General features: G+C 34.2%; 1 protein-coding gene across 1 annotated transcript; it reads left to right on the plus strand.

Moving 5' to 3' along the window:
- Window positions 1-1,335: 1,335 nt before the first annotated feature.
- LOC18095585 (probable ubiquitin-conjugating enzyme E2 25) lies at window positions 1,336-7,702 on the plus strand. The gene is made up of 8 exons (XM_024587154.2): window positions 1,336-1,559; window positions 1,662-1,761; window positions 4,465-4,599; window positions 4,691-5,581; window positions 5,677-5,740; window positions 6,118-6,257; window positions 6,345-6,656; window positions 7,047-7,702. Exons 1-8 carry the CDS (start codon window positions 1,519-1,521, stop codon window positions 7,338-7,340), a joined length of 1,977 nt encoding a protein of 658 aa, XP_024442922.2. The 5' UTR covers window positions 1,336-1,518; the 3' UTR covers window positions 7,341-7,702.
- The last annotated feature ends 2,801 nt before the right edge of the window (window positions 7,703-10,503 follow it).

Consider the following 10,503-nt stretch of genomic DNA (forward strand, 5'->3'; position numbering starts at 1 on the left):
TATTATCCCTTTCTAGCCGATTCTTTACAAATTTATTTTTAACATGTTTGAATACATTTCTTAATTTTAATATATTCATTGACCCTCCCAAAATTCAAAATTTATTGTCAGGCTAATAAGAGGTCTCACTATCGAATGACAGGGGGGAATTATCTAGTTAAACCACGTGTAAACAAGCCATTGGCCTATTATTCAATAACTCTCTGACAAGAATTTGGGCACTAGGCAGCAGGTTAGTACGGACCTTCGAAAACGTCAGTAGAGTGGCTCCCGTCTTTCCTAACTTATGAATTCCATGTCTCATTTAAATAAGATTTTATGTGCATTACGTGAACAATACGTCACAGACTCTGTATATCTCTTCCACGACAACCGTCGATGCATGCATCAGCTGCCTTGTGTTCTGTTTCATTATTTTTTAAAATATTTTTTATTTAAAAATATATTAAAATAATATTTTATAAAATAAACATTAAAACAATTCAAAAATATTAAAAAAATAATTTTAATAAAATTTTAATGTTGATATATTATTGAATCCAGCCATGGATCTAACACCATCCAGCAATTATTTTACCTTAAATAATAGAATTTACACAAATCAAGTCATTTTATATTTGCATGGTTTCGAGTTTTCCTTTTAATTAAAATAAATAAATAAATTGAAATCAAGTCATTTTATATTTGCATGGTTTTGAGTTTTCCTTTTAATTAAAATAAATAAATAAATTGAAGTCTAATACAAAATTTAAAATTCGCAACGTAAATGGCCAGAAACAAGGGATATTTTTATATTTTTCTAATTTTATAGCATTTTATTTGATTTTTTATTACAAGCATAAAAAGAAAAAAGGAAATAATATTCATATTTTAGTGTTATCTAATAATTTCCATAAATAATATTTAATTTTAATTAATCAACATATAGAATGGTCCAAAAACAATTCAGGAAAAAAACAGTAGAAAGTAAAAGTACTATATCTGACGTGGAGTCCATGAAGAAGTGGGTCCCATAACTAGACTTTCCACGAGTACATGTGGAAAATCCTCGTATCATTCCATGAAAAATAGCAAAAGTCTACGGAGAAAGACAGAGGGTCCAACTCTTGTGTCAGTACTCTACTACTACCTCTACGAACTTTTTTCTTCGATCTCAGCCATTGATGGAATTGTTACAGGTAATCCATCGGTTGAGAGGTTTTCCATTGAAACTCTTAAAATGACACAATAATCAGTATGGTAGCTGAGAAGATAATCCAACAAAAATTACAATTAAATACTAAAAAAATAAAATTAAAAAATATTTTAAGACATAAATTAGAAGACACATAACAAGAAGCAACTCTAGACTCGTGCTAATCATCCATCTCTGTCTTACCCATTTGCTAGGCGCGAAGCCTTGAAAACACCGAAACTGAACCACTTCTCTCTGTCTTCTCACCAAGCCGAGCCGAGCCGAGCCGCGTTTCATTCTTTCTTGATTCTTCCACAAGCCGATCATCATCATCATCTTCATCAATGAAGCCGCCGCCGCCGCTACACATCCCTTTGAATTCCAAGTCTCTCTTCTCTTTCAATACCTTCTTTACCTTTCCTTTTCTTGAATTGGAATTCCTCTTTGTTTCTTTATTTTTCCTCTCACTTTCTCACTAACGAAACAGGAAAAAAAGAGTGTTCATGGACCCTGACGTGATCGAAGTCCCACCTCCTCCAGCTCCGATTGTTTCTCGCTCTCACACTAAACAGCCAAAAAACAAACAGGTTCTTGTAAAAAAAGTTGTTGTCTTTGTTCAATTTCGAGCCTTTCTTTTCTTTTTATTCATTTATTCCGATCATGAATTTATCTTGATTTTTTTACTGATTAATTCTTTTTTCCTGGGGATTTAATGTCTCTGTGATTGTCAAAGTTGGTGCCTTTTTGTTGATTGCTTGAATAATTGAGTTGGTTATAATGGGGAAAGGGCTGAGATTTCGGAGAGGTTTACTGATAGGTGGTGCCCCTTTTGAGCCTTTACTAGTGAGAATGGCTGTGTTTGAATGAAATTATAATGCTAACAGTAAGCTATTTTCGGAGAGAAGGAATGATCAACATATTTTAGAAACTTGCATTTGTAGGAAAAGTGGGCTGCTTTGCTTTCTATTGTTTGGATTTTTTTTTTTCTCAAAATGTTTTGTGTTGCATTTGGCCTATTCTAAGGGTGTCAGGACTTGGGATCATTAAGTAGCCCTCTCAAGCACACTACTTTTGTGGTAATGTAATGGTTTTGGAGTTAAAATGGTTAGTTGTAGGATGGGTTTGATAGATGAAACTAGGTTGGGGATTATGTTAGAATTAATGAGCGCGATTTGGAAAGTTTTTAAAGCTAATTAGGATTAAAAATGCTCAGATACAAGTTTGACTTATTACTAACATCTGAACAATTTTACATTCTACATTGAAAGATGGATTCGGAGTGGGCTTTAGCTATTCCAACACTCCGTAAACCAACCTAGTTGGTTGGGTAATCCGATCTCACTTTTGACGGAATAGGGAGCTGTTCTGCCGCGTCGGAGGGATGAGTGCTACTTTTGGACTTTGCACCTTGGCCTATGAAGAGGTTGGGAGCGCGCCGCACACTTGCTATATCCAGCCATGGGCATGGTCAAACCAACTTTACTTGGACTTGGAACCGATAGAAAGCTATCCACCAATTCATTCTATTCCTTGTTTTAATTTAGTATGAACCTGGTTTGCCACAAGCAAAGCCTTGTGGAGGCATCTTCCCCCTTCATGAAGTGAAGGAGGGAGAGCGCTAAGGGAGGAAATGTTAGCCATTTGGTACTAGTGTTCCAAAGCCCTGGCTATAGCTGCAGAATTGGGAATGAAGACATGTCTTCAGCAGTTCTTGTCTTTGCACTTGTGCATAGGCCCTCGGACAGCTGCCCAAAATCAAGGAAATACTAAAAACTCTCAGTCCTGGATCTTGTAAGCCCCAGATTTCAAACTAAGAAAGACTACTTTCTTACTCACTACTAGAGAGAGAAGGGAAAAGAGAGACCAACTAGTTGAACTTGATAAATTGACCTGTAATATCTTAAGGTTGGGACTATATCGGAGTTTGGTGCTCTTTTATGGTGTTTGGTCATGGTTCTCTTTCATCCAATCTCATTTCCTTTTCCATCCTATAGATTAATTTATTGTTGCAAACAACCTCAGACTTTGCAGCTGCTATTAACAATTGGTCTAGTTTCAATGGGAGACTGTTTCAAACAAATTTCTATGATTCAAGGGTGTTTTGAAAGGCTTAGATAAGTACGAGCTTCTAGTTTATGTTGTTTCTGGTGCAATCACAGCAATTTTGTTCTTTATTCTCTTCAACTTGTGTGATCTTGTATGGTGCAGAGTTATGAATTGTCTTTGGCTCCAACACCAATTGCTGTGTATGGGAACACAATGAGGCATGGAGCCATGGATATATTTTGGTACTCCATTGAGACTTAAGGTTGCAGAGGGAAACAAATATAATACCTCTTTCCTTGTTAAACACTTTAATTATCAAAATTCTAAGTTCATGATAGACTTGAAAAGCCAACCTTTTCTATATATATGGCTTTGAGACGGTAACTACTTGTAAGAGGCTAAATCCTAGTAACTCAAGAACACATGTAATCTTCATTTTACCTGATTTGTGCTGTACAAACAATCATGAACAAATTAAATAAATGCAAAGACTAGATACTCTTAATCCTTACAACAATGCTGGAAATTTTACTGGAATGCTGCTGCTACAGTACCATATCCAGCCAGTTTTAGCCCTGCATCATTGGATTTATCTACTCCATGGCAGGAATAGAATGACTACTCCCTTAAATGCTTCGAGATAAATGGTTTAAGTAGCAGGAATATAACACCTACCTATTTGGTATTCAGCTTATTTTGCTGTCAGGTTCTTGTTGTAATTATAGTGTTGTATTTATTTTTTTTCCAGTTTCTTAAGTTTTGTGCAAGAAATATATCAAAAATTCACTTTGTATTGTTAACGTTGCTTTCTTAATAACTGTTTACTAAATGATGTTGATCTCTTTCCATGGTTCCTCTTTTTTTTTTTTTTTTTTTTTTTTTTATCCTTGAACAGATATTCTAAAACTATTTAGGATATCTATATCTGCAAAGGGAAACAAGTGAAATAATGCAAAGAAAATGAGAGGAAAAGAAAAGAAAAGAATCAAACTTCTTCATTAAAAATTTCTCTTGCTGCGTAGCATGAGTGGAAAAGAAAGTGAAATCAATAAATTATATCTTTTTCCATTTCATTCTCATCAATATATAATTTTTTTTTTCTAATCTCTTCAGGATAACATTAGGAAAGTTTCCTTTTCTCATCTTGACTCTCAAAGAAAAGGCATTAACCTTTAATTTCTTTCACTTTCCTTTCACTCCCATCAGTTCATGCACTGTATTTGTAAAAAAAATATTTTTTGTAGGTTATTCTTCATGAAATAATTGATGTTGACAAGGATGAAGATGCCATTGATGTGATGATTCTTGACAAGAAAAATGACTTGAAGAACAAAGGAAAATCCATAAAAGATAACTCTGATGGCTACAGTCAAGCTAAGGTACATATTAGTTTATACACTGTACCCCTGTCAGAGCTAATATATTGTGTTTCTTTTCTTTTCTTATTGATATTTTTAATTTTTTCTCTAGGACGGTATTTCCAGTTGTCTTCTCAGTCCTTCCTCTGGAGAAAATAATATAATTAACATGGATGGTCTTGATTATGATGATGGCACACATATGGATCTTTATCCTGATGACTTCATGGATTTTGATGAGTATTCATTTTTACAATCCCATTTTGACAAGGTGGATATTCCTCCTGGAGTTGAGGCCCCCATTCCTTGGTTGCCAAATTCTGATAATAATGCTAAGAAATCTGATAATGGAACTAATTCTTTCAATACAAACAATCAAATGCAATCTAATGGTGGTGGTTCATGGTCATTGAAGCCGGGCCATGTAAGCAAGAAGCTGAGTTCAGTGAGTGGTTTAAGTTTTCATAACCCAATGGATTCCATGAGCCATGATTCTGGAGTGAACCTGTCCCCTCCTTGGCCACTTCCCCAAACTGCCCAAGGTAAGGAAGAACAAAATGTTTCACAACATGGGGGGAGTGCCTTGAATTTTGCACCTTTCCAGAGTAAAATAGAGCTGGTTTCTTCAAGTAGTTTGACTGATTATGGTTATGCAAAGCACTTAGACGGTGTTATGCTCCCTCATGGAGTTGGCCCAGCACATTTGGGACATACCAATCCTGCTCCTCCATTTGTTGGTGGATTGGATCATTTTCCTATTATTAGCCCTTCCATCTCTTCTTTGGTGTCAAAATTAAATTACTCATTTCCTAACCATACAAGTCATCCAAATGTCTATGATCCATTTGATGCTTTACATATCCCTCCTGAAGACAGTGCAGCTGGAACTCCAAAAAATGTAGATAAAGATGATATCCTCAGAAAGTTTCAACAATTTAAACAATTTGATACAGTCGAAGATCATTCAGATCATCACTATACTAATAGTTCTTCGATGAAGCAGGTGAGTATTTTAGAAGATGCAACCATGCTAACTTTTCTTTTATTTTTCTATCAATGATTTGATTGCATAATGCTATAGCATCCTCTTTCTGGCAGCCACCAAAGACCTGGGCAAAGAGAATTCAGGACGAGTGGAGAATCCTGGAAAATGATTTGCCAGGTAAGCTTTAACCTTTCTGATTCAGATCATTAATTACTATTGCAAGTTTGAGTGGATGTTGGGTCCCATTTTTTTCTTCTCCCAAGGACCTCCTACCCACCGCTCCCTTCATGTTGTTCATAATGTTTACCTGTTCAGAATCACAAGGGGGAAACTGGTGAAGGTGTACCGATGTTTATGTGTATGCTAACAATAAATGTCAGAAGGACTTTTTATTTATTTATCTCATCCTCTATTTCATTAATGCTCTTAAGCATGTTGCCTTTTTTTCCGTTTACTATCGAGAGAAACTTTATGATTTTAATAGGTTATAAATTTTCAATATTTGCATAATTCATTCTCACGTTTTGTTTGTCCTACTATTATTATGTCAACAGATTCTATATTTGTTAGGGTTTATGAAACAAGGATGGACCTATTGCGGGCTGTAATTATTGGAGCAGAGGGTACTCCCTACCACGATGGTCTCTTTTTCTTTGATGTTTTTTTCCCTGCTGGCTACCCCAAAGTACCACCGGTATGTGATAGAGGTTGTGTGTGTATTATTTTTTCATCTTCTGTTGAACTGTTTTCCATCTCATAATTTTGGATTTGTCTGTGCTAGCTTGTCTACTACCATTCTGGTGGTCTTCGACTCAACCCAAACTTGTACAGTTGTGGTAAAGTATGCCTCAGCCTTCTTGGGACCTGGCAGGGTAACAAGAATGAGATGTGGCAGCCTGGAGTCTCGACTGTGCTACAAGTTCTGGTATCTATACAGGCATTGATATTGAATCAGAAGCCCTTCTTTAATGAGCCTGGATATGAACGATTGAATGGTTCGGCAAATGGTGAAAAGCGATCTCAGGAGTACAGTGAGAGTACCTTTTGCTTTTCGCTGAAAACAATGGCTTACACGATGAGGAGGCCGCCTAAGGTAAGTTTCTTTCACTGCTTATTTGCTTCATGAATTATTGCTGGTTTAAATATTGATCTGAATTCATAGCAATCCCAGGAGAAGCTTAAATTATTGAAAATATGGGTAACTTTCCTATGTTCCAGCACTAAAATGCCAATTGGAGAAGTTTTTAGTACATTTAAAATATGTTAAAAGTGAGAACCAGTGGAAGTTTAGGCAGATAAGGGTACTTGCCATGAATAACCGGAACAGTCTGAATGGTAATTGTTTCTTGTGCATAGACCCAGTGAGCACAGACCAGGCTTGGATTAATACTAGCAAACTGTGCATGAGATTTCCAAGTTGGTGAAAAGGCTTGCTTATCTTTAGATTTTAAAACTAATCAATTCAAATCATGGTTGGCCGCAGCATTTCGAGGACTTTGTACTGGGTCATTTCCACAAGCGTGCTAATGATATTCTGGTGGCATGTAAAGCCTACATGGATGGTGCTCAGGTAGGGTGTCTGGTCAACGGTGGGGTTCAGGATGTTGACGAGGGTGATAAGAGCTGCTCCAAGAGTTTTAAGGACTGCTTACCTGCCTATATTGATATACTAATGAAGCAGTTTTCACAAATTGGAGTCCAGGACACTGAAAAATTCCGAACATCAGGAAACGGGGGTGATAACTTATCAGGCAATGGACCCATGGCCGCAATATAAATGAGTTATCGACGAGTAATCAATTTTGAGAAGTGACGGAAAGGATCTTTACATACCTGACATGCAATGCAGGTCTCCTAATTCATATTGAGAAGTACAAAATTTTATTATGGACAATTAGATGTTTATTTCTATATGATTTTTATTTTCCCAAATTGTACCTGTACATGGATGTAGATAAGGATGAGATCATAAAGTTTTATGTACTTGTTCAGTTGCAATGTAAAAATGGTGTCGGCAACCTGCAATCATGTTGAAATGCTAGGTACTGGCTGCAACTGTGTTCGAAGTTTTGTTCATAGATACATAACCGAAGCGACAGCTTTCAGTATTTATTTTGAAATTGGTTGTTGTTGAATTTAGACATTGTTTTTAGTGATTAATGATTTACTTGGAGTTTCTGGATGAGTTCTTTTGGGAACTTCTGAAAGTGGAAACATGTTAGAGAACTTGATCAACGATTCATTCGAAGATTACACTGCTTGCTTGCTGGCTGTTCATATCTCCTGGTAATCTCGGAAGGTGATGCTGATTTTGGGAGAGCTCATCACAAGAAATATAGTTCGGTTCTAATAAGCCCGTTCCTGCCTTGGGATCTCTTTTTCTCTTGGACACTCCTCACGGGTTTCACTTTGAAGATGCCTATTTAGCACATAACCAATATAAAACTTCTTGTTGTTGTCGGATTTTATTGTTCTTTACTTGCCATAAAATAACTAACTTCAAAAGTATTCCAATAACTCTTTATTTAAGTGTATTCATAAACAAGGTTTAACGAATTTAAGAGAAAATAGATTTAAATCTCTCTTTATAAGAAATAATCTTTAACTCTAGAATAAAAAGAAAATAAAGAGGAAAAATAGAGCTTGAAATAGAGGAGTAAAACTGGAAATATAGGTGAAAAAGAGTGTAAAAAACTATATAGAATTTGTGCAGAAAAACCAACCCTTAAAACACTCTTTCTTCACCTTGCCTTTTTGACATGAGGAACTTTTTTATTATTTTTTTTGGTATAATTATTTTTACTATATTATTTCCTTAATAGTTAAGATTTTTCAGGTCTTAAAAGGAGTTCTAGAAGAGTCCATCACATAATCAAGTAAAATAAGTATAATTTTTTATCATTTGACCATTAGATCAAGTTAAAATTTTGACAGAAAATTTTAAAGGCTATTTTTTATATAGGGTTAAGATTCCATTGTCATATGAGGTCAATAAAGCTTTTAAATAATATCTGGAAGTTACCATTCAAGAATTTTTTCCCCTTGTATTTAGATTGTTTTTTTTCTATTTAGATTAAGGCTTTAAATTTAATTATAATTTTACTAATTATGATATTTTTCTTGTATTTAAAAACTATCCTAGGATATTTTTTTATTTGAAGATTATTGAATTAAATAATTTTCTGAATTAATCAGAGTTTTATTTACAGTTAAAAGCTGTAACATGAGGGCTTGAGAACCCTAGTTTATTTCTCTATAGTCTAGAGCTACAAAAATTTAGGGGGGGGTCAAAGAATCATAGTTTTTATCCATATTATACATTACATCAATTAGTATTACAATAAGTTGGTCTATTTGATAGACGAAGATGATAACAACCTATTTCACAATGTAGAAATGGAGGTCATCTAGGACACTATGAGGGCTTGAAAGGCAACATGAAAAACCCTATAAAAAAAACTTGGTTGACAGGAGCATTCTGTAACAAACTTAACTAAGCAGATAAATCAATTAAGATGGGTAAGCGCAAATAAAAATAATAAAAAGGAGAGTAATGCATCTAGAGTCTTACTTCGGGGTAAGCCTAACCCTAAATCTATTTTTGAAAATTCACCTAGACAACTAGGGCTTTGTTAGATCAAGGGCAAGCCTAACCCTAGGTCTATGTAAAGGGTGAAGATGAATTTTATAAGGGTCATAGGGCTTTGTCAGATCAAGGTAAATCAACCTAAGAGACAAAAATCAATCCATATGATCGAAGGTCTATATGAGTTACAACCTTTAATTTAATTAGGATTTTACTAATTAAAATGTCTTTCTTATATTTAGACATTTTTGTAATTTATTTTTATTTATTTATTTAAAAATTATTGAATTAAATTTTTTTTCTGAATATATCATAATACAGTTAAGGGCTCTAACATTAGGACTTTAGAATTCTAATTTCTTTCTATGTGATTAAGGGCTTTAAACCTTTAAGAATTGAGGAACCCTAGTTTCTATCCATGCTATACATTGTGTCACTTTTATAGAGAATATTAGGAAGCAAAATCGACAGAAAACCCTCTATTATTAGCTTTGGTTACCCTCTAAAAAACTAGAATTAAACTAGAATGATTTAGCTTTAAGTCGGTTGTCTTTTAAGGTGACAAAGCCTTTCAAGTTCTGAGAATTTTTTTTTGGAAAAAAAAACTAATCATATTCTATCATTCATAGGTTGGATTAGGCAAAACAATAGGCCGACAAAAATTAATTCTTTATTGGCCAAAAAATTATAAACCCAAGCTCAAGTTTAAAATAGGTTGCCAAAAAATAGCCTTTTATAGCCCAAGAAAATATTTTACATTAAACCCGAGCTCGAGCTGAAACACATGTGAGTTTAAGCTAAAAACTCAATTTGCTTAGATCTACCCTCTAAAAGCTTAAGTGCTTTTTGGGTTCAATTTTAATTTTTCAAATCTCCACAAAATAAACTACTAGGAAAGCTTGTTTATCTTCTATGGAGGATAAAGCTTTTAAAGAGTTATGAGTTTCTAAAAAAATGTCTACCAAGGGTAGAGTTTTTTTAGACTAATTTTTTATTCACCATAATTTATTTAAGTCATGTTAATGTTTTATGTTAAAGAACTTATATTGAAGATTAAATTCTAACAAATTTCTAGCCTAAAAGTGAGTTGAACCCTTAATCTTGTCTCAAATGTGTTTATTGACAATGATTTTAAATGAAATTCCAATAAATTTAGTAATAACAAAACCATGAATAATTCAAATTTACTGAAATTCTAAGAATAATGATGCAAGAGTTAGGATTTAGATTGAAACCCAAATAGCAATAGCAACATCCCAATGAGCTGTTGAATAAAGTGGCCAAATAACCCTCATAAAGGACTAGCCAAATAAATCTAATGGTAAAAATTAATTTGAGAACCTTGCAATAATAT

This window comes from Populus trichocarpa, chromosome 1 (assembly GCF_000002775.5).
Source record: "Populus trichocarpa isolate Nisqually-1 chromosome 1, P.trichocarpa_v4.1, whole genome shotgun sequence".
Lineage (NCBI taxonomy): Eukaryota > Viridiplantae > Streptophyta > Magnoliopsida > Malpighiales > Salicaceae > Populus > Populus trichocarpa.